Source organism: Crassostrea angulata, chromosome 10 (genome assembly GCF_025612915.1).
Source record: "Crassostrea angulata isolate pt1a10 chromosome 10, ASM2561291v2, whole genome shotgun sequence".
NCBI classification, from domain to species: Eukaryota; Metazoa; Mollusca; class Bivalvia; order Ostreida; family Ostreidae; genus Magallana; species Magallana angulata.
In genome coordinates this window covers 8,405,348-8,430,000 of record NC_069120.1, presented here as the reverse complement: position 1 = coordinate 8,430,000, position 24,653 = coordinate 8,405,348, and the positions used below count along the sequence as shown (strand labels likewise).

Below are 24,653 nucleotides of genomic sequence, written 5' to 3'. Positions count from 1 at the left end.
TCCATTTAAATTTGAGCTTTTCTGGCCTAATAGTTTTTGAGAAGAAGATTTTTCAAGATTTTCTCCATTTATTCCTATGTATAACTTGATCCCCCAATTGTGGCCCCACCCTACCCCCGGGAACCATGATTTGAACAAACTTGAATCTACACTACCTGAGGATGCTCCCATTTTAGTTTGAGCTTTTCTGGCCTGATAGTTTTTGAGAAGAAGATTTTAAAAGATTTTCTCTATATATTCCTATGTAAAACTTGATCCCCCTCTTGTGGCCCCTCCCTACCCCCGGGGACCATGATTTGAACAAACTTGAATCTGCACTACCTGAGGATACCTCCACACAAGTTTAAGCTTTCTCGGCTGAATAGTTTTTGAGAAGAAGATTTTTGAAAAATACCAACAAATTTTTAATAATTCTCAATTATCTCCCCTTTAATAAGGGCGTGGCACTTCATTTGAACAAACTTGAATCCCCTTCACCTAGTGGTGCTTTATGCCAAATTTGGTTGAAATCTGTCCAGTGGTTCTTGAGAAGAAGATGAAAATGTGAAAAGTTAACAACGACGACAACGACAACGACAGACAACGGACAAATTGTGATCAGAAAAGCTCACTTGAGCCTTTGGCTCAGGTGAGCTAAAAAATTGAAGGCTATGACTTGTTAAATTTATAGAAAAGCAAGCTTTTTCACAAAATGTTCACGTTCAGTCGTGGGGGTCAGAGGGGGTGTAATTTGAGAAGGATCTCATTTTTAATATGTTAAAGAATAAATACGGGAAAATGGAGGCTTTGATTTTAATTAACACAAGAAGCAATCTCCTGAAAATATAATATAGAATTTTCATAGAATTATTATAACCCTGAAACAGAGCACAGCTGTGAACGGTGGGTGCCCCCCAAAAATATATTTGGGATAGCAAACTATTGAAGAACCAACAATCGTTTAGTCGAAATACGTTTCGACAAATTAACTGGTTTATCGGATATCAAAATAAACAAAATTGCAACTTTTTATTGGTTCTTGTCTCAACTGAGCTGAAAACCCTATTTTAAAGGGGGCATTTGGTCAGAAAAGCTGAAACTTGTGTGGAAGCATCCTCAGGTAGTGTACATTAAAGTTAGTTCAAATTATGATCCCCGGGATGGGTGAGACCACGATTTGGGGGAGGAGTGTCGAATTTTTACATTTGTATGTAGCAATGATGTTGGTGGGGGGGGGGGGGGTCAAATATTACTCTCCAAAATTCATATGTTATAGTATGTGTTAAAAATAATATGCAAGCTCCTGAACATATTTTTTGTTTCTCAAAAGTTTAGACTGTTGTCTGGTTTCTTATTTGTTTCATTAACAATTCTTTGCCCCATTAAGGGATTCAACGTTTGATGTAGGTTAATTTAAGAAATAAGAAATCATTCGTGGAGTATTAGGTGATAAGTTTGGGTGTGATCAAATCCACAAAAAGCCCAAACGGCTTTATGATCGATTTTATCCCACCAAACCAAAATTATGACCTCATAGTATCAAAGAATAATATTTTTATTTATCTCATTTTTAGCTATTATATGATTAATAATTAATATCTTGACATATTACGTAATTTTCAATTTGTATAATTATGCAAACCCCGCTTGCACCCCAACCTTGTGTCATTGATGAAACATATTGGGCTATAATCTACTTCTTTGTCCACAGAATTTGTATATGACTCTATAAAGCTGATTTTGAAATGGATAATGCTGTTTAGGTGAGTGATGTGTCCCATAGGCCTCTTTTTCTTTAAGTAAGCACTGTTTACTATCGTTAAAACAGCTCTGCAAGGCTGTATGAATATTATTTTATGGGTAATATTTATATTATTAGAATGTTTGAGTTCGAATAATAAATCTTAAACAAACGGACATGAACATTCTGAAATATTTTTCTTACCACACAACGATGTTGCCAGTTCTCATTTGGCTCTAAAATTTTTAATTATCATCGACAACTACCGATTTAAGTTCGCTTGGCACAAGGGTGCACAAGCTTAGGCCCTGGTGTGACCCAGAGGGCAAAGCCCCCGGAAGCTATCTGGCGAGTTTTCAGCAGTTCAGACACTTAGTTTTGAGTATCCAGGAAAAGAACTCGTCAAAAAGTCCACCAGTTTTAATGTGTACAATGCTTACTACATCATCATTTAATGTGTACAATGCTTACTACATCATCATCCAAAAATAAATGATAAAGAAGAAAAATAAAGTCTTGTTTATGATGAGATTAATTTAATCATAATAAGTCTTGTGTTTTCTCTCCTACTGGTCTATAACATTTTTGTCTACAAAATTACCCATTATACAAAACATTACTATATTTTTAAACTTTAAGATTCCGTTAATTCTCGACAATCAATTAATACGCATTGTCACCTTGTCCTTCAGGTACTAGAATTGTAAGCAAACAATAGTAGAAAATATCAGAAGAGCAATTTATTATTTTCTATTTATTGAAAAAAAAGGCAAGTCGCTCTTGCTTTTTTCAGCAAATTCTGGGATATCAGCTTCAACATAGACTAATTGGTGACATGATCAAATTCCGGAATTATTTATACGGTGTAGTTTATTTTTATTCATAAAACAAAGTTTATATTATTCAACATTATTCAAGTTTTATTATTTGTTGTTGTTGTTGTTAAAATGACGCGGAAGCAGTTGCGTACTAGCGTACGCCAGACCTTACCACGCGCCTGAAATATATATGTGCATGGGATAATATTCGTTCATCCTCCTCCTATACATTGAATAATGCGGGTTCTTCATTTAATACACATATATAAGGAATCATTCTTTGAGTATTATGAGGTGATAATTTTGGTCGGGGCGTGATCAAATCCAATAAAGCCCGAAGGGCTTTATGATAGATTTGATCACGCCCCGACCGAAATTATCACTTCATAATATTCAAAGAATGATTCCTTATTAATTATATTTATATAATTTTAGGCCATCGTACGATTAAATAATTGAATATAAATAAGCAAACCCCGCTGGAGCCTCAATTTGGCGTCATTTGTATTATGGGATATATAGTACAAAATCGTTACGTAGTGTTATCACAGGCAAAGACACTGAATAATGTAAATATATAGCTATAATATTCATAGGATTTACATTTTCGTGGATTTTTATCTTCGTGGATATTATTTTTATCCCCCTCCTTGATTTAAGAAACTTGATACTGTTTGATACAAACAGTGGTGTCTCGAAAATAAGTACTCGTGGAAAATAATTACAGTATCTTGATTAATAATGCTAAAAGATGAATCCATGTGCCCACAAAACCGGAAATCCACAATAATTTTTAGTTCATGAATACGATTTTTAATGAATTCATAATATACCCTTGAAAGGTACTAACATCATAGATTTGTCATTACTTTGAATTCAATCAAAATTTTTTAAAGAATAACAGTCAAATTTATTTTCTTGATTCTTCATCCCCTATTAATATTTTTAGCAACACATTTTTCTCTATCAGTTTATTGCATTATCATATAATTTGCATCATACTCCGGTGACTATTAAGGCCAATGGGCCTCTTCTGTATGTAATGCATTGTCATTCAAAGTCAAGGTAAATTAAACTAATTATGATGTTTTAATTTGAGCTAAAAATTTCAATTATAATCTCATTAAATTTCAAGCTTTTAAATACTCCACATTGCTCACTTGAGTAACATAGGTACATAATGTAGCTAGGACTCCAATCAGCTAGCGGCAGCATTTACAATGGAATCTCAGCGCACAGTGTCAATCTACTTATTTCGGCTGTTTACAAGCCATCAACCACTTCTTAACAAAGTTATGCAAGTTTATTCAGTTCATTTATTTGTTTGTGCATTTAGCAGAAATAATGTAAATGATTCCCCCGGAATACCGTTTAACGGTATCTTGATTCATAATTCCTACAAGCAAATTACATTCTAACAGATTAGCAAAAATATTACAATTCACAAATTATTGTAAACCAACTTTTATTTGCAATGACTTTATTTCGCAATTTACCTGAGCCATATAACAAAGCCTAGTTCGCGGCGCGAGATATTTGCAACGAAGAGGCTTCACAATTCTCACAAATATTTATTGCACGCGAATAAAAGTTGGTTTACAGCATTACCTCAAATTTAAAAGATTTCACAGTATTTACATATTAAAATATATCACAGACTCACAGTCATATTCCAAACAATTTCATAAAAGGGAAACATAATAATTGCCACTTATTCCTTCCATGTCACTTGGAATATAAACAACAGAATTCATGAATCACACTGTGTAGAAAGGTAACTTAATTCTGGCCTAAAGAATATTACAATATACATTGTACTGGTACATGTACCACAAAAAAAGAACCTTGAAAAGACAGGAAAATTGTGTACCGTATTTATAACATCAACATGCTTTAACCTTTACACTGTATCAAATGAACTTTCCATTATACTTTCATAACACTATGTATTGGTCACAAACATCATAAACTACTATAAATCTTAAATTGTACATAAGTACAATATTGGTAGGACCCAGTGATAAATGATACCTCAAGAAAAGGCATGTGAACATATATTTACATAACATTAATATCATGTTAACATAACAGCTCTTCATTCCATCCAGTACATGTACATGTATATAAGGATAAGTACTGAGAAATATCACAGGTAACTCTGACCAAATTGATGGTAACTGTCTATACAGGAGAGATCTGATAGCCCACTGTAGCCACTGATGTACAATTCATCGCATATAACAGTATATACCGGTATATCAACAGTCCTTGGGTCAATAATCAAACATTGTTTTACTCCGACTATATTTGCTATAACGTTCCAATTCTTTTTCTATATTAATTCTACTACCACCTTTTACATTCTGAAAGGCTTCGTTGATCAAGTCATTGTATAGATGCAGCACAGGGCGTTGAGTTAAATTTATCTGGAAATGGAAAAGCATCTGATTAAAGACAACAAAAAAAGAAGAGAAAAATGATTTTTTGTCAGCATAAGTATTTGTTATTGGATCTAAGTTAATTAAAAGTACAATCTGTAAAGCTGCATTCATGGGACATAACTCTGTCAAAAATCAAATATGACCTAGATATTACTATGATAAATCTGTATACCAAATTTCATTTCAATATGTGCAACCCCTGCGAAGAAAATTTACAGAAACTGTTGGTGGATCAACCGACAGACAGACAGCAGCAAAGCAATATGCCCTCCCTTCTTTCAAGGGGGACATAATAATATATACTTATTAAATAATTGGATTTATAATACTGTTAGACATTGGAAACAATTACAATAACTATCAATTCAATCAAATGGAAAGCTTCGTTATTTTCCTACCAAATTATCATAAGATCTGCTAATTTCATCTTCTCAGCCATTTGTAAAGATTGATTTTAAAAATATTTCAAGTTTCTATGAATCTATCACATATTTTAATCGAATCATTAAAATCAGATACGACTCTTTTATTTTAAAACTTATCAAATCTACCCTTATCTGTTATATAAATTTTAAGAGGCTAGTAAATACATGTTAGGTGCAAATTGGATGCATGCAAAAAACATACAATATACAGTTTTAGTATTCAATATTGCAAATATGAGTATTTGGTCAACAAGTATTTGGTCAACCAAGGCTCTAATGATCAAAATACAGTGACACTGCAGTTGCAGTAAATATAGAAAAGTATGCAGGTAAGCTAAAAATCTAATCACCTTTGTGAAATCATGTGCCATAAAATTCTTGTTAGTGAAAGCCTCCGATAAAACAGGTAAGACATCCAAGGGTTGCTTATTGTAAGCAATGTGGGTAAGGACAGTGAGGCTAGCCTGTATTAGTTTCCCATTTCGAATAGCATCCTTCTGGCAGCTGTAAAAGTCAAAAACAAATGAGTATAATAATAATGTATGTGAATCAAAGTCAAATTTTTGGCTCAGAAGGCATAAAAGATTTATCTATCATTTAATGCTACTAACATAAAATTTTGCTTTGCCTTTAATTAGTGCAAAGTCAATACAAGTTTAATTGATGTGAATAAAAATGCATACACATAACAGTAAAATGCCAAGAATGTTAATTGTATACGTCACATGGCATACGGTACTGTAAGTGTATTTATGGTACATTTAGCGTGTATGAAATTTGGCGAGTTCAACAAGTTACCTTATATTTGAGTTAGCGTTTTGAAAGTACCTATTCCTATACATATATGCAGTGCATTTTGCAATGTACTTGATTAAGTGGAAACGGCTTTCTGCTAAATATGCTCAGTTATAATAGCCAAATGTTATTCTATGATGTCATAGTTTGTGGTGTTTTCATTCATTGAGTATTTACACAAAATAAATGATAAAGTAATATGATATGCATGAAATTCATCAATAAACGTATTCGGGTCCCATGCAAATTGAAGGTACAGTAAGCTACATGTAGATCTATTCATCAATACTCTATGTAAACACAGCATAACATCCAGTACAATACATGAATAAGATAGCATACCTGTGCATGTTATTAGATCGTCTATTGGCATATATATCTTCGTATGATGCCTCATGAATCAGGATATCACAGTTCTTAGCTGCAATAAAAAAAACAGGAATTACTGAAGCATGATGACAGGAATTTTGAAAACCTAGAAACATTTCCCATAACTTAACTCTTACACCTTCATAGGAATGAATGGAGACTTGTTCTACTGTTCTTGATAAAGGATTAAGATCAAACTTAAATTTAACACCACCACTGGACTAAATGGAAACTCCCTACCATTCTTGATAAAGGAGTGGGACAGCTCATACGCATCCCCTGTGTAGGCCAAGCTCCATCCACTGGTATGGCTGACGGACAAGCCGCAGGAGTATGGACAATGTACCACATCATCCACATTCATCTGCAGTTCGAAAATAAAATTGTATGCATTAAACAGGTTATCTTAAACACTCTTTATCTTAAATCCAAGTGCCCTGATATATTTCATTAAAGAATTGTTTATGATGTGCAAGCATTTTATTTAACATATTTGGGTCCCATACTGCACTAAATAGTAATATTGTTTCTATTGTATGATAAATTTTAAGACTGGTTTCTACTTGTTCTGGGAGGAGAAATGACATCTAATCTTTAGTCAGGTGCTTTTTAAATTATGCTATCTGGTGCTAGCAATCAGTTCAATCTTGTATCACATAAACTTCAATATTATACCTACCCTTCTTAGCCCCAGAGCTCTCTTTATTGGTGTGAAGTTTTCTGGTCGGAAGAAGTCAACAGGGCTTTAATAGCAATCAGATATAATATTACATATAATATTATGAAGAAAAAAAAACATTTCTAATACACGTTCTTGTTCTTTAAGTATCTAAGATAAAAGAAATAACCATTGTACTGTGGTTTCATCAATTTTCGTGGTTAAAGTGAAAACCACTGTTTCAAGGATACGTAATTTCATGGCCAATGATTCTATCAATACAAAATGTTAGTTGAAATTGAACTTCAATGACGTTAATTTTCATGGATCTACTTAACAACGAAATCCACGAAAATTGGTATTCAACGAATATTGATGAAACCACAGTAGCACAGTGTTTTAGGAGTTTGACTACCATAGTGGGTGGCAATAAGAGAGCAGTGTGTTGGTTTTCAGAGAAAAAATGACACAGAATAGGCCCCAAATTCAAATATTCATTTTACCTGAAAATGGTTGAAATTAACACATATATACTTGTATTAGTACCTACGTGTAAGTTTTACGCAGGTTGAAGAGTCCGGGTATGGAAGTGAGGTAGAACCATGGTAACCTCTTAAACGATAACAAATACACTGGCTTTGATTCTAATCCCAGAGATTTCCTTGCGTCATAACGCTTCTTTAATATGAGTGAAAGACCCTACAAAAGAAGATCCTTTTTTAAGCATATCAGTGTTACAAACCTCTATCATTCCCCATTAATGGAATATTATCACAAAATGATGGCAGCAACTACAGATAAACAGTTTGACAGTTAGTACTATTAGTGATAATTTAGCAGTCTTATTCAAACATACTATCAACTCAATATAGCTGACGCAAATTCAAACAAGAGGCCCAGGGGCCACATCGCTCACCTGAGCAACAATTGCCTTAATTCTGATCAAATTAGCATTACAGTATCAAAATATCTTGACAACTAAGTACAGTAGATCTTGCTAAAAAAAATAGAAAATCTGCCAATTTTTATCCACCTCTTTTTTGGGGTAAATACCAAGCCCCTTTTGTTGTTGTACCTGTAAGAAGATTTTTCTCTATTCCAATTTACCCCCCCCCCCCCCTCCATTTCGTGGCCCCCCTTTTCTCTAGGGAATCATGGTTTCATCAAACTTAAATCTGCATAACCTGTGCTTTCACACTAAGTACTGCGTTTTGGACCGAAAACTTTCCCAGAATATTTTTAAAGATTTTTCTCTATATATTCCTATGTAAAAATTCAAACCGCCATCACGGCCCAGCCCTATCACTAGGGACTGTGATTTTGCAAACTTGAATTTACACTATCCGAGGATGCCTCTACACAAGTTTAGGCTTTTCTGGCCAAATAGTCTTTAAAAAGAAGATATTAAAGATTTTCTCTATATATTCCTATGTAAAAATTCATCCCCCATTGTGGCCTCACCATACCCCATGACTATTATTTAAACAAACTTGAATCTTTACGATCTTGGGATGCTTCCACTTAAATTTGGGCTTTCCTGGCCTTATAGTTTTGAGAAGAAGATTTTTAAAGATTTTCTCTATATATAAAAATTTATCCCCCATTGTGGCCCCGCCCTACCCCCAGGGACCATGATTTGAACAAACTTGAATCTACATTATCTGAGGATGGTTACAATTTGAGCTTTCTTGGCCATAAAGTTTTGAAAAGAATTTTTTTTAAAGATTTTCTCTATATATTCCTGTATAAAAATTTATCCCCTAATTGTGGCCCCACCCTACCCCTGGGAACCATGATTTGAACAAACTTGAATCTACACTATCTGAGGATGCTTCCACTCAAATTTAAGCTTTTCTGGCCTTATAGTTTTTGAGAAGAAGATTTTTTTAAAAAATTTCGATATATTCCTATGTAAAACATGACCCCCCTCTTGTGGCCCCACCCTACCCCCGGGGACCATAATTTGAACAAACTTGAATCTACATCACCTGAGGATGCTTCCATTTTAATTTGAGCTTTTCTGGCCTGATAGTTTTTTAGAAGAAGATTTTTAAAGATTTTGTCTATATATTTCTATGTAAAACTTGATCCCCTAATTGTGGCCCCACCCTACCCCTGGGGACCATGATTTGAACAAACTTGAATCTACACTATCTGAGGATGCTTCCACTCAAATTTAAGCTTTTCTGACCTTATAGTTTTTGAGAAGAAGATTTTTTAAAAAAATTTCGATATATTCCTATGTAAAACATGACCCCCCTCTTGTGGCCCCACCCTACCCCTGGGGACCATGATTTGAACAAACTTGAATCTACACTACCTGAGGATGCTTCCATTTTAATTTGAGCTTTTCTGGCCTGATAGTTTTTTAGAAGAAGATTTTTAAAGATTTTGTCTATATATTTCTATGTAAAACTTGATCCCCTAATTGTGGCCCCACCCTAGCCCCGGAGACCATGATTTGAACAAACTTGAATCTACACTACCTGAGGAAGCTTCCACTTTTATTTGAGCTTTTCTGGCCTAATAATTTTTTAGAAGAAGATTTTTAAAGATTTTCTCTATATATTCCTATGTAAAACTTGATCCCCCCATTGTGGCCCCACCCTACCCCTGGGGACCATGATTTGAACAAACTTGAATCTACACTACCTGAGGAAGCTTCCACTTTGATTTGAGATTCTCTGGCCTAATAATTTTTTAGAAGAAGATTTTTAAAGATTTTCTCTATATATTCCTAATTAAAATTTGATCCCCCCATTGTGGCCCCACCCTACCCCCGGGGACCATGATTTGAACAAACTTGAATCTACACTATCTGAGGAGGCTCCCATTTTTATTTGAGCTTTTCTGGCCTGATAGTTTTTTAGAAGAAGATTTTTAAGGATTTTGTCTATATATTTCTATGTAAAACTTGATCCCCCCATTGTGGCCCTTCCCTACCCCTGGGGACCATGATTTGAACAAACTTGAATCTACACTACCTGAGGATGCCTCCACACAAGTTTGAGCTTTTCAGGCCGAATAGTTTTTGAGAAGAAGATTTTTGAAAAATACCAACAAATTTTCAAAAATTCTCAATTATCTCCCCTTTAAAGAGGGCGTGGCCCTTCATTTGAACAAACTTGAATCCCCTTCACCTAGTGGTGCTTTGTGCCAAATTTGGTTGAAATCTGCCCAGTGGTTCTTGAGAAGAAGATGAAAATGTGAAAAGTTTACAACGCCGACGCCGACAACGACAACGACGACAGACAACGGACAAATTGTGATCAGAAAAGCTCACTTGAGCCTTTGGCTCAGGTGAGCTAATAAACACAGGATTTACCTTTATTTCATTATTTTCAAACTATTATGTAAAAGGGCAAATTCTTATCCTCTCCGAGAATTTTATTATTGTGTACACTACGAAACATCTCACTGGCAAGATTCCCATTCAATCACAAGTTGAAATTCTATAATATTGCCACCCTTTCCCCAATATTGCAGAGTCTGTAAAACCTACTTGCACACTCTCTTGAATTTATAATCACACATGATGTGAAAATTTTCAATTTTAATTACAGTTTCAAAACAACAACAAATGGTCCTTGTGTCAATGATCATCTGAATAATTGCATGCTTTCAATAACAAAATGTGTACCCCTTTTGTAGCCTCTTTGAGATCTTGTGGGATCAATGGTATGAACAGACCTCAAACTACACTATACTAGCTTATGCTAACAAAATATATCTGCATATACTGTACCGTAAATCCTGCCACCTGTTGTGGCCCCTCTCTGATACAATATTTTTAACAATTTTAGCTTCTTGATATTAATGACCTAATAATATCCTCTTAGACGAGTGCATTATTCATTTCAACAATTCACTCAAGCTGGCTTTGTGACAAGCGCAGTAGTATAAAATACACATAACATGGGCCACGTCACTCAACTTTGTAACAATTCTAATATTAATGTTTGTATCTCTTTGTTATGTATATTTTAAAATTTCTTTTTGAAGCTGGATCAGTTGAGGTAAACACAAGACCAGATATATATACATTGCATGTCAATAATCAATAAATCACTCACTAGTGTATGATCTAGGTGAATATGAGAGATAAATATCATCTTTATTTTGGCAAGTTCTGTCTCTACTTTATCATGGAAAAAGCGAACCATCTGCTCATAAGATCCACATCCACAGTCCATCATAAACGAAGTCTCCGCACTAAAACATTAAAGGCATTCAAAACCACATTTTCTCAAACTTTGCCTTGGTTTCATAAGAAACCATATTAACAAATGACAAAAATGATGCTGTAAATAAAACTGGAAAATGAGACTATTTATGAATGGATGCTACCTATAGTAGGTTTTTAAACTTTTTTAAAATGCAAACTTGTTGGGTGCTCTATGACCTTTCCCTGAATGTACAATGGGCCAGTAATTAACAGTGCTCTAAGACATAACCCCCCCCCCCCCCGGTGGATAAGATGGGATAGTAATTTACAATGCCCTATGACCCCTCCCTTTTGGTACAATGGGCCAGTAATTTACAGCACAATATGACCCCTCCCTGTAGACAAGATGGGCCAGTGATTTACAGCACTCTAAGACCCCTCCCTGTAGGTAAGATGGGCCATTAAATTACAGCACTCTAAGACCCCTCCCTGTAGGTAATATGGGCTAATAATTTAAAGCACTCTATGATTCCTCCCTGTAGGTAAAATGGGCCAGTAATTATAGCACTCTATGACCCCTCCCTGTAGGTAAGATGGGCCAATTATTTACAGCACTATATGATCCCTCCCTGTAGGTAGGATCGGCCAATTATTTACAGCACATGATCCCTCCCTGAAGGTAAGATGGGCCAGTAATTTACAGCACTATATGATCCCTCCCTATAAGTAAGATGGGCCAGTAATTTACAGCACTCTAAGACCCCTTCCTGTAGGTACAAAGGGCCAGTAATTTACAGCACTTTATGACCCCTCCCCTCCCTGTAGGTAAGATGGGCCAGTAATTTACAGCACAATATGATCCCTCCCTGAAGGTAAGATGGGCCAATTATTACAGCACTTTTTGATCCCTCTCTGTAGGTAAGATGGGCCAGTAATTTACAGCATTATATGATCCCTCCCTGAAGGTAAGATGGGCCAATAATTTACAGCACTATATGATCCTCCCTGAAGGTAAGATGAGCCAGTGATTTACAGCACTATATGATCCCTCCCTATAAGTAAGATGGGCCAGTAATTTACAGCACTCTAAGACCCCTTCCTGTAGGTACAAAGGGCCAGTAATTTACAGCACTTTATGACCCCTCCCTGTAGGTAAGATGGGCTAATAATTTAAAGCACTCTATGATTCCTCCCTGTAGGTAAAATGGGCCAGTATTATACACAGATTACTTACTCTACTTTGACTAGGATACATGAGTGACTCCTGGTATGAGATGGAAGGGCACCACCAGTTCCAAGAAAGACAAACTGAGGATAAGCCTTGGGATCTATAAGAAAAAATATTAACAGTAGTCAGTCAAATGCTCAAAGCATACAGTTAACACAGATCCAAAATTTAACCTTGCTCCTGTCTTTGAACCAATTTTACAGGGACACTATATTTCTGACATCTGTGTTACATAGATCTTGAACAAATTATTGAGATGATCTCTCTGACATTCACTTCTATGTCAAAAGAAATTTGTCTCTTAAAAGATGTTTACAAATATAAATTCATTACACATGTGTCATCTATAATTCATGTTTTAAAAATATGCCTAAATGGTTAATTAACACAACAAAAAATTCAGAAGAATCAACAGAAAGGCAATTCAACAATTACTAAGGAATTCTTAAATTTGTGGAGGTCAATTTTCGTGGATTGTGGGTTCATTGCTTATTTGTTGGGATGTAATTTTGTGGATGTGTCGCTTTTCAGTTGTGGTAAGAAAACTACCGGTAACTCTTTGTCAAGGATGTATATTCATAAGGGACGGTTACCCACTAATACATGTACTATTACTATGACCAATAAAGTTCACATGCACCCTCACACCTGAATGCCTCACCCTGGGGCCAGGGATTTCACAATTTGTACAACGAGGGTAGCTAAATCATCGTATTGATTGAAAAAAAAATTTATTATTATGATTCAGCAACAAATACAGATATATTGCATTGAGTGTTACCAAGCCAAGATTTTTGTTTGAAGCCATAGCTGAACAAATTGAGAATTATGATATTTCATACCAACATCGGCCTCTTTAGATAGTACATTAATATGCCTTAATTTGTCCTCAAGATGTGTTATAGAGTTTAAAAGCTCATCTGCAAACTCAAACTTGTCGTCTCCTTCATTAATCCTAAAACAAAGGAAGGAAAATCACATCATAAACTTGTGCTTTATAGTGAGTACAATGAAACCATTTTTCTAGAATTCATTTCAGACTTGTTTGTCTCACAAAGAACCTAAATTTAAAATTTCTGATGAAAATTTATGTAAAATTGACAGGTGAAGACAATTCTTATCAATAAATATTGTTTCTTTCACTGTGCTTCAAAATTAATTGGCATAGTAAAACAACTCAATTAGGAGTGATAATAAAGATTTACCTTAAAACAAGATTATTAGTAGTATGATAATAAAGGCACTCCATGTAGTTTACAGCATTCAACACTTTCCGAGACAAATCTATATCTTCTGTCTGGTTCCCTTCCAGGAGAGGAAAAATATCCTTACTAAAGTGGTTTAGGACTTTATTACAGTTGACCATCACTCTGTTCACATTCGCTAAGCAGTTCTCGTGTAAAAGCAGATGCTGTGTCTCTTTACCAAATCTGGGTAAAATCAATCAAGCACAATAAGAAATATGTGTATAAATCTATTAAGCTGTTTATTTTCCAACTATTTCTTAAGAATTTAGATTGTGTTTCATATACGGTAGCCAAAAACCCATATCAAAAGCAGTGGGGCATAATTGGAAAAATGAGCATGAAAACATACTTTATACTTTTGATCTCAACCAAACTATGCTGGTCTAATAAATCAAATAATCATTCCAATCTTATCAAACAAAATGTTGTCTTAAATAATCTGACACTAGAGTATTTTTTGTGTACAGTCCCTTAGAAAGTAACTGTCTCCCATCTCTCACCCTCCCCCCCCCCCCCCCCCCCTTTTAAAAAAAAACCTTAACCTCTTCATGAAGGCACGGTACTCTGGGCTGAAGAGAATGCTACTGGAAGACATATGAACCACCAAGCAGGTCCTGTAACTGTCATCATCCTGGTATTTCAAAAATCCTGGGTGATTTAACAAACAATCCAGGTACCCTTCATCAGGACAATCAATTACTGAAACAAAAAAAATAACTCATACACCAGTACCGGTAATCGATGTTTCTATTAACAGAATGCAGTCAGTATGTTATAAATATAAATACTGTTTCAGCAGCAGACAAAAAATGCTGACTACTCTACAATTTATCAAAATAATTTCGAAACTAAAATAATCACTACGAACAAATACATTCTCAACTTATTTATTATAACCGATTATTTAAATATATATTCAGTATAATGCACTCATTATTATATATATAAAGTCAATGCAGTCTTTTATTGATGTATTCATATGAAATCACTACTAAGCAAGGAAGTTTGTGCACAACCTTCCTCAAGTAAATAACAAACCAATGACTACAACATACCTACTATAGTGACAGACTACTGTATACAGGGAAATATTCGCCCCCGTTTTATTTTCGCCCCTTTCGCCCACATTGTTAACGGGCGAATTTAAGACTGGGCAAATTCCGATGTCTTCAATTTTCTTTAAACAAAACTGTGTTTGAGCGAATTCAAGATGGGGTGAAACTGTTTGCAAGACTTTTAGTGTAGAAGGGCAAAAATTACACGGGGCAAAAATAACCCTGTATACAGTATGTTTAATCAACAATCCGGCCATTAAGTGATCTTACTACTAAATGACCTTGCAGACAATATGACCACTAAATGACCTTGCAGACAATATGACCACTATTGACCTTGCAGACAATATGACCACTAAATGACCTTGCAGACAATCTGGCAAATAAAAGACCTTGCAGACTGTGATATAAACAGTGCTTCCAGGAAATGCAAGTCAGTAAAAATATGCACTATCTATCAAAATTATTTTTTCAAAACTGGCCATCGAAAGTGGCTATATCAATCTAAACACAGCAAGGACCTGTTATTCTGAAAATGCCAGAACAGTATACAAACAATATCTTTGACATGATAAGAAAACTTTAACTAGAACAGATAAAGTAAATAACACTTGTAACACTCCAGACAATGAGTTTCCCAAGACTATCGGATTCATTGTGGGCTAATGCACTTAAACTTCACCATTGGTTCCTTAAAAGGTTCATCAAAGGGAGTATATTGATAATCTATTATCCATTATGTTTTAAAAATACTGGTACATGCACATACAATAGTACATGAGTGACACTTGCTTGTACATACCTAAAATGGCATCTTTCTCTTCAACCTGAAACGAATTTATGAAGAAAATAATTCTAAAGAGTTCAATGACAATGCCACTTATAAATATCCAAATAGATACTGTATATCCGGTAATTTTTGTGATGATCTATTTTTTTTTCGCGATCACATTTACATCGCAAAATATTCAATATATAGAAATAATATCTGGTATTGTTTGCTATAAGAAATTTTTACTTAAAAACGTTATAAGTGAAAATAATTGATGCAAAAAAAAAGCTACACATTTTCTTATTTTCGCAAATTTTGTGTAATGCGAAAAAAAAAGGATATTCAGTAATGTTAACCTTGTTCACTTACATTTTGGGGGCCTGTAACATTTCCTTTCCTTGGAATCTATTAATCAATATACAGGTATAAAATGTATGGTTTTTGTACGTAATCTCTTTTGCTTTCTTTGTGTATATTTAAACCAAAAAAAATTATACCAATATATTTTAACATCAGAGAGACAATTTTCAGTGATATTTATAAAAATCTCTCATTAAACATCTGCAAGGAGAGCAAGCATACCTCAAATGCATAACAATACACATCACTGGTGGAGCTTTGTCCTTCCACTGCAAAACAAAACAGTGATCAACCTCCTACTGGATACAATGCAATACCACCAGTCATACTCACTGGAGACATTCAGCATCTACATATTCATGAGATAGATTTTTCATGCATACTGTACACCAACTTTTAATCTTGAGCGAAAAAATTTTTGAAAGGTTTGCAGGAGCCTCGTTGTCGCGAATATTTCTTGACAGGAACCAGTCCTTGTCAGACAGATGTACATAACAATACGGGTTTGGTTAACGCGAAAATTAGTTGTCGCAAACCAGATTATCTCCGGTAACTCACGAAATAAAGTTGTTGCATATAGAAGTTGGTTTACAGTATTCAAATATACTATGGATTTCTTTTATTTCAGTAGATCTTATTTTTGCAGGAATATGACTATTCATATGACTGTATAAATTTAAATATGTTACAATTCATATGTATATGTAAGACATATTTTTCTTGAATCACATAATTTATTCTTGGAACAATCATAATTATAAATCTGAACTTATAAATGATTTTTATTGAGAATTTAATAATGGCAAGTTCAAATCGATCAAAATTAATAAATGAGGTTTTAGTGTATGAAAAGTAATTTACATTTAGTAAAAGTATATGTACATAAAACATACCTCCTTTCTTGTTCAGCACTATGTTGTGAACATTGAACATGGAACATCTTATTTTCACTGAGCTAGTAAATTCTAAAAAATTTGAGGCTCGCATAAATTACCAAAACAAGATAGGAAATGTCTTTTGTCATTGAATATACTAAAAAATGTTGTCCTTTTTTGTGTTTCAACATAGCAAAAAACAATATGTTTTAATTTTCTATCATTCATATTTATTATTAAAGTTTAATCTTTAATGCATGCAAACAAAACTGTCTTATTTCACAAATCAAATGAAATATAGATGGATTAAACCCACAAGTTCTCACCAATTTTTTTTAAAAGAATCTTTATTAATAAATTGTGTCTTGAAACATGCAAAAGCACCTGACTTTTAAGCATCTGACTTTTTTTTCCTTATATAAGAATAATATACCCTTTCTTATTATCGATAATACACAAAAAACTCATTGCTGCCATCTTGAAATTTTCTAATATGGTCACATCCACTTAAATATTTGCAATACTCAAATGTAAAAGTATTTTTGAGATCCTCGTCATCTTAATGCTGTAGATTGCTCAACATCTCAGATTACACTTCAAATTAATAACCACATTCAATCTCTCCTTTTTGATCTACTGTGTAGAAAATTCAAAAGACAGCTAAAAGGAGGATTTATGAAAATTATTGCATTCCTAAAGTCATAAAAATAGAAGTAAATTGTAAGGTGAGGGTTGGGCAGTGGTAGTGGTATTTTTCATTATGAATCAAATAAATAATGTTGGTTGATTGTGTACACATGATTATGTTATACAATGTTTCACTTGCAGCACCTCTATAAGTATGGAAAATTGGCATTCAAAATTTCAGAAATACAACAATAAGTTGAAATTACTCACGTATGTATCCTTTTAACATGGCTTTCATGATTTCTGGCCTACTCTTAAAAGAGTTCACCTGCAATGTCAATGGTTTAACGTATACACTATACATTTCCAATTTATAGCTGAAAAGTTGGCAACTACAATGTAGTATGTATACTCTATTATTCTTGATCTAGATATTAATGAAATATTTTTGCAGATTGTAACATTATTGATTTGTGCAAGTGAAATCAAAAGATATTACAGACAATTTATACAATAACGACATTTTTTTTTTGATTTTAAAAAAATTGCTGGTATAGTGTATAAATGTGTACATACCGAGTAAATGATGAAAAAGAAAAGACATGCAAATTACGTTTTTGGTTACTTTTTGTAATAGATAATCCTGAATTAATTGTATATTACGTCATATATCGTAGATTGCCGATTTATTTGCACACATCAATGATGTTACTAGAATCTGCAAAAATATTTGGATGTGGGCACTGAAAAATAAATTTTTTGTTTTCATTTACTGAAATCTACAAAATCTTCTTCTTCAACATTAACATCATTTTGTAATGCTATAAAAGTAATAAAATATGTCATATTATAAGAAATAAGAGAAGATATGATATGAACTCAGAAAGAGATCATGCAGTTACAGGATTCCATCAATGTTTGATATTGAGAAGGAGCAGGGTCACTTTTCTGTCTATATTGTTAAATTAACATTGGGAGGGGATACATGTACTGTCAATGAGCATCAAGAAATGTATGTTTTACTTTATACTACTGTATTACTTACCAATCCTGGAGGTGAATAAACAGTTATTGCAGAAAATTCATCTAACCTCATTACTGATGTTGAAAATGCTGTGGAAAAAAACCCCCAAAACATCAATTTTCAAATAAAAGTAGCAATCTTTCTTCTAGATTTTGGCGAAAATAAAGAATTTGGTTCATTTACAAATATTCCTGAAAATATTTATCAAAAGAATCATAGTTAAACTAACGACAAATGTTCACTTTTCTGAACAATCAGCTGAGTACAGGCCTTCAAAAGTGGAACTAAACTCAGTTTTTTAAAGCAACCATTCAAATGATTTTCTGTTTACCTGGAATATTTCTAACACTTGCTGAAAAAAGTTCCACCTGTGCCTACTCACCACTTATTCCTTCTGTATTTTCCACAGCATTGCTGGTTGTAAGGATGTGAACTTTGTGCCGTTTAGCTAGAAAACCCCTACAAAGGTAAGCAATTTCAAGTAAGGCTGGTACAAATGGATTCAAAGTATGTAAATGTATCTGTTGTCAGAAAATAAGCACAATACACCCAAAATGCCAGGGTCTTCAATACATGTTCAAGCCCAAGGCATGTTTATAAACGAAGTACCAGATAATTTACTGTAAATTCCTTATTTTATGCGAGTACTTATTTCCGTGATTCCCCTGTAATGTATCAAATCACGAGAATATAAAATCGCGATCACTAATTGTCTGTTATAATTTCTTATAGTTCAAAACTGTCTGCAAAATAAAAGCGAGATTTTAAAATCTGCGAGGATTGTTTCTCGGGATTTTATGCGGAAATTAATTCCTCGCGTTTAATTAGGAATCTACAGTACAATGAAATCACAAGAATATATCCTTTTATTTAGCATTTAGTAAATCAAAAAACTTATAAATAAAAGATGAGTAAAACATTCTGCGGAATCTAAAAATTGGTTTGTCCTTAGTTGTTTTAAGCTATTTTCTTGAAAAACTGTTAGGAGCATTTTTACTTTGATGGAAATTGCCAAGTTATGTTTGCTCTACTAATGTAGTGTCACAATGTCTAGACTAAGCATGCGATCTCTAGCATTATGAATAAATAATAAAGTACAATTGTAGGTAATGGTCCACAGAAGTATGTCAATTTATGTGCAGCTTCATCTGTAAGAAAGCTCAATGTCTGAAAGCATAGCAAAAATTTACCAGGTAATCTGAAAAGCTTTCAAAATGAAAGGACAGAATAAGAAACAAATGGAAAGGGGAGATGGACCCGACCAGGATTAGAACCTGGCCCCTCTGAATCTCTAAGCATGTGCTATACCTTTCAAGCTATCTGGCGCTGACTATCACCCAGGTCTGACCATCACAATTATATCCCTGAAATTTTCCATATTAAAAGCCATAAAAATGATTAAAACTGATATTTACCCTGATCTGGCGAGATACCACTTCTCTAATGCTGTATCACCACAATTGATTATGAATCTTTCAGGTTTCCTAAAAATGTAAATCATAACAATGTAGAATGCATGTACAGCATATATACAAATTTGATTTAAGTCATTTAGAGGTGTTATATGCATAGAAATAGAAATAATTTAAAAGTAGCTGTGAACCTGGATGCCTATTATTACCCAGTAAGGTTTATAGCAATATTACCACATATGTTACAGAACTGACTGAACAGACCTGGTAACAGACTGAAAGGAAGTACAACACTATCATTTACTCGGTTAAATCAATCACTGATAAATGATTAATATTTCAATCATGTGACAAATTGACAATGATGTGTTGGGTGTCGCATAACACTTTCACTTGTGAAAAAAATTAAGCAATATATTTCCTAGATGATCTTATACAATCAGGTAATACACAGGATCATATATAATTATATACCGGGTATATAGGATTTCTCATGACTTGCAATGGTATATGATTTTTATCCAACGAGTTGTGTGTTTTCTATCCCTGAGCCTTGGAATAAAAAACACACAACTCGTTAGATTAAAATCTTATACCAGATATTTTTATTTTTTACCTTTTGCCACGTTTTTTGCAAAACCTCAATCTTTTCTGTAAACATTATAATTGTGAGTCGCACAACACATTCACTACAAGATGTCAACAACTTTACACATTGAAAAAAGTTCCTTGAAGATTAACAACCTTATCATTTTGAATTTCTAACATATCTTTATCAATTTGTGAACAAAAAATGAAACAGTATATAAATAGTGCCTGTTTGGGAGGGTAACAGTTGAAATTAACACCCCGAGAAAACCATTGTCAACCGACGCGAAGCGGAGGTTGACAATGGTTTTCGAGGGGTGTCAATTTCAACTGTTATCCTCCCAAACAGGCACTATTTATTTTGTTATACTGAATGTCTTTTTTAAAATTTTTAAGAAAATTTTACTGCTTTTATATAGGAATAACGTGAATTCTACAGCGAACCGTACGCGCATAATTTTCGCGCATGTAACATTTTTTAATATTAGGCCAAAAAAAAAAATATGCGTGTTTCCGGTAACCCGACCGACCCTAATTTTACGCGCCGACCCTAGCACTTTTTATTGCAAATCCGGATTATGTTCCGTAATTTGTTCTAAAATGACAGTGTTCAAAACACGCGCAGTTAAAAAGACGCTTGTGACAAATGAATAAAAAACGTCTTTTCAAGCGTTTAAAAGATTTCACATGTGTAGATACTCGACAACATGGCGGGTATCGCTACCCCAAGTCCACCACATGTTGTCATGGGGTTTAAGTTAAAAAAATGTCTGCATTCACCCGAAATTAATGCAATAAATAGCTTTCCTGGGCACTGGACTGTGGGGTATTTATACGGAGAAATTCATAATTTTGAAGTAAGCAAAGCCAAAGGATCGACGTTTGAGGCATTAAATGAGTTCTATTGAGATGACGAGTCATTTCCCATTTATTATAAAATGTTTTGTAACACACAGGGCACACATGTTGGGGCTCACTATCATGTTTCTTCATATGTCTCTTGAGGGAGGAGAAGAGTTTATAAGAGTTTCAGACCTCCCGATTCTCTTTAATTGGGGCCGATATTTGGCCCAATTCCCAACGTGAAAAAGGCATCTTTTTTCCCAAAATTGAGTGTGTTTCTCCGAATTTGAGATTGACTAAAATAAATAATGTAACTAAAAGAAAACCATATTTATTCTAAATATATGTTATGTTTATTCAGCAGTGATAAAAACACTGTGAAGATGTGCAACACTACCGCATTGTAAACTGTTTCTTGTGATCGGTAACTTGGCCAGAATTTCCTCAGACAGAGTCAGTTTAATAGAAAAACGATGTTTATAACTTTTAATCCTGATATAACAGTTGGTTGATAAGCTGTTATAAGTTTTTAATTCTGCAATAAATGTTAAAATTATTATAAAAATGTTTGTCTAACCAGATCATCTACAAAACGGTAGTAAGTGGGTCAGAGGGTTGGACTAATACCCCAAATACACAGAAGTACAGAGACTGATTTTATGAATATTGTCATTCAGCTTACACAATCAAAAACATTTATTTGTTAAAGGTATAAATATAAAAATAAATAAAATTTTACATTAATACAAATAAGATAACTTTTTTAAAATTCTGATAAACTGTTTCATTTTCTTCTTTTTCTTTTGACATATGTAGTAATTACACAAAAACCTTTTGGGAAATTTTACATCTTCATTAAGAAACTTGTATCACACTGTGAATAAACTTTTTTCCTTCTCATTGTTATACGCACATGTTCCCAGTTTTAAAAATAATTTTAAAAAAATATTAATTTTTACAAAATCCTATCAGTATACCGGTACCCTAGTTTTCTGTTCAGGGGACTCTACGTATAAAGTAAGAAAAAAAAATCCCAATTTTTATCAAAACGTCGCTTTTTGCCGATCCATTGGCCCCGGCCCGTGTACTTAAAATGGGTGTGAGAGGCCTGAGTTTCCACATACAGTTTACCTAAAAAAAAACAGTTAAATATAATGTGAAGTTAAAATAAAAAGTCAAGTAAAAAAAAAAAGTAATTGCCTACCTACCTACCCTAATTTTGGGGGACATGTTACCGGAAACACGCATATTTTTTTTTTTGGCCTTACCCGTTGCCAAGTGCGTTGCTAACGCTGAGGGTAATAGTAAATATTATTAACTGCGTCTTAACCAATCAGATTTCAGTATTTAACATGAAAGTATAACAACATTAAATGCTTCACATTTATAAATCAACTGAATCATTTTGCTACTTTTTCATTCTACATCAATCATCTGCCTAAAGCTACGTAATGTTTAATTATGATGTCACGGGATATCCACCACATAGTGAACTAAACATGTGATAACCAAGGATGCTACAATGTCGTTTGTACCATTTTAACAGTATTAGTGACAATTATTACAAAATCAGAGGCACAAAACATTATTTATATTTCTTGTAATTAAAAAAATATATACCCCTACGTGTATTTCCAAGTATGTGGCATTATATTTTTTTTCATTACAAAAGAAAATAATTAAATAAATAACGCCAGGTGTCTGCAGCTGGTCTGTGCTTAAAATGTTTGTCCTTGATATGGTTTTCAACGGTTACGAAGTCACCAGGGACCCATTTGTCGAGTGTGTTTAGATTTACCTCACTTACATTGAGTAGAGTGGTGTTGGTTGTTCAGGGATAATGAGAAGACTTTTGGAAGTTCCTCTTCCACCACTGCCAATCACTGTAACTCGAAATGATGAGTTCACATCATTTCCAAACTGCATTTTGCGAGCCTGGTAAGAGTTCGTCCGGTGGAATTTTGTCCAAATTCTACTACTACATATTTTCAAAACGCGAAACATTATCGTCACTGTCGTTCATTCATGTCATAGGCCTACTGATACAGTAACATTACACGATAAACATGATAAACACATGTTGATGTTTTGCAAACAGCATGATGATTTGGTATATGTTGTACATCGAACCCGATTGTAATTAGTAAATAACGTCTATATTAGAGATATTTTCATTATATTCTGAAAGGGACGTATATACCAGTGACACATAAATAACATTTAACATACAATCATAGTTGGGTTTTTTCCATGATTTCATTGATATAAATATACATGTATATACTGTATCTTTTAACGGTTAAGTACTACATTAACAGTCAGCCGTGAAATTGATTATCTAAAATATTTTTTATGCAACAAATAATTCTTAATATTTTGTAAAAGTTAATTTTAATCCATTATCTTAAGAAAAATTATAAATCATAATGTTATCCATCATTTACTCGAAGCAGAAAAAAAAAATCACTGAGTCGAGGTAACCATTTCGAAACCTACATTTGAATGGTATTCATTTGATAATCGTGCAATATAGCCTTATATTATTTAAAAATGAGTAATTTTGGATTTTTTTTTTCAAAGCAAAGACCTAAAATTTGGACACACAAGTGTTAGGGATTATTAAAGGGGCTTGGTCACGATTTTGGTCAAATTCTATTTTTATGTTTTTACTATTTACAATGCTTTAGAAATGCATTTCTAATGATCAAATAAAATTTGAGAGTCACTTGTAGAGTTATAAGCAAGATAATGGGCTCACATTTCTTTGTCATGTAAACAAGGCTCGTGCCCTGTTTTTGTTTACACAGGTTCAATATACCACTAAAAAATCTTTTCCCACCGTATTTTTCTATCTTTTTATTCATTTTAAGCATAGATAAACAGTTCCAAACGTTAATACATTCGTTATAGGTTTAAAACTGAAATTTTTACTTCAACGTTCAAAATGTAAACAAACGCTTTGTTTACATAACGATTATTTTCAAGCTCTGTAACTCGCTTATAACTCAACAAATATGACACTCAAAGTTCGGTTGCCTATTTAAAATGCCTTTCTGAAGCATTGTAAATATTAAAATCGGAAAAATAATTTTGACCAAAATCGTGACTATGCCCCTTTAAACTGATCGATGTTTATGCATAACATTATATAAAGCATGCTCTGTAACATCTTTGTATATTTGAATTATTCGATTCGAGATCCTTTGTAGTGTGTGAAGTTTCCGTGAACAA

At 33.6% G+C, this 24,653-nt stretch overlaps 1 protein-coding gene across 1 annotated transcript; it reads right to left on the bottom strand.

The window, feature by feature from the left end:
- Positions 1-4,089: 4,089 nt before the first annotated feature.
- On the bottom strand, positions 4,090-23,536 carry LOC128164437 (zinc phosphodiesterase ELAC protein 2-like). The gene is made up of 20 exons (XM_052828240.1): positions 23,230-23,536; positions 19,995-20,063; positions 18,962-19,038; positions 18,601-18,668; positions 17,826-17,883; positions 16,947-17,018; positions 16,276-16,322; positions 16,063-16,098; positions 15,724-15,748; positions 14,409-14,565; positions 13,825-14,049; positions 13,462-13,574; positions 12,626-12,719; positions 11,300-11,438; positions 7,777-7,925; positions 7,248-7,311; positions 6,809-6,932; positions 6,542-6,620; positions 5,755-5,908; positions 4,090-4,964 (listed from the first exon to the last, which is right to left on the bottom strand). The coding sequence occupies exons 1-20, from the start codon at positions 23,424-23,426 to the stop codon at positions 4,812-4,814; spliced, it is 2,100 nt and encodes a 699-aa protein (XP_052684200.1). The 5' UTR covers positions 23,427-23,536; the 3' UTR covers positions 4,090-4,811.
- Between the last annotated feature and the right edge of the window lie 1,117 nt (positions 23,537-24,653).

Excerpts from the sequence above, each read along its gene's own strand:
- LOC128164437 (XM_052828240.1), bottom strand. The coding sequence starts at position 23,426 with ATGTTTCGCGTTTTGAAAATATGTAGTAGTAGAATTTGGACAAAATTC. Across the intron at positions 13,575-13,824 it reads ACTAATAATCTTGTTTTAAG|GATTAATGAAGGAGACGACA; the intron begins GTAAATCTTTAT and ends CCTTTGTTTTAG. Across the intron at positions 5,909-6,541 it reads CGATCTAATAACATGCACAG|CTGCCAGAAGGATGCTATTC; the intron begins GTATGCTATCTT and ends TGACTTTTACAG.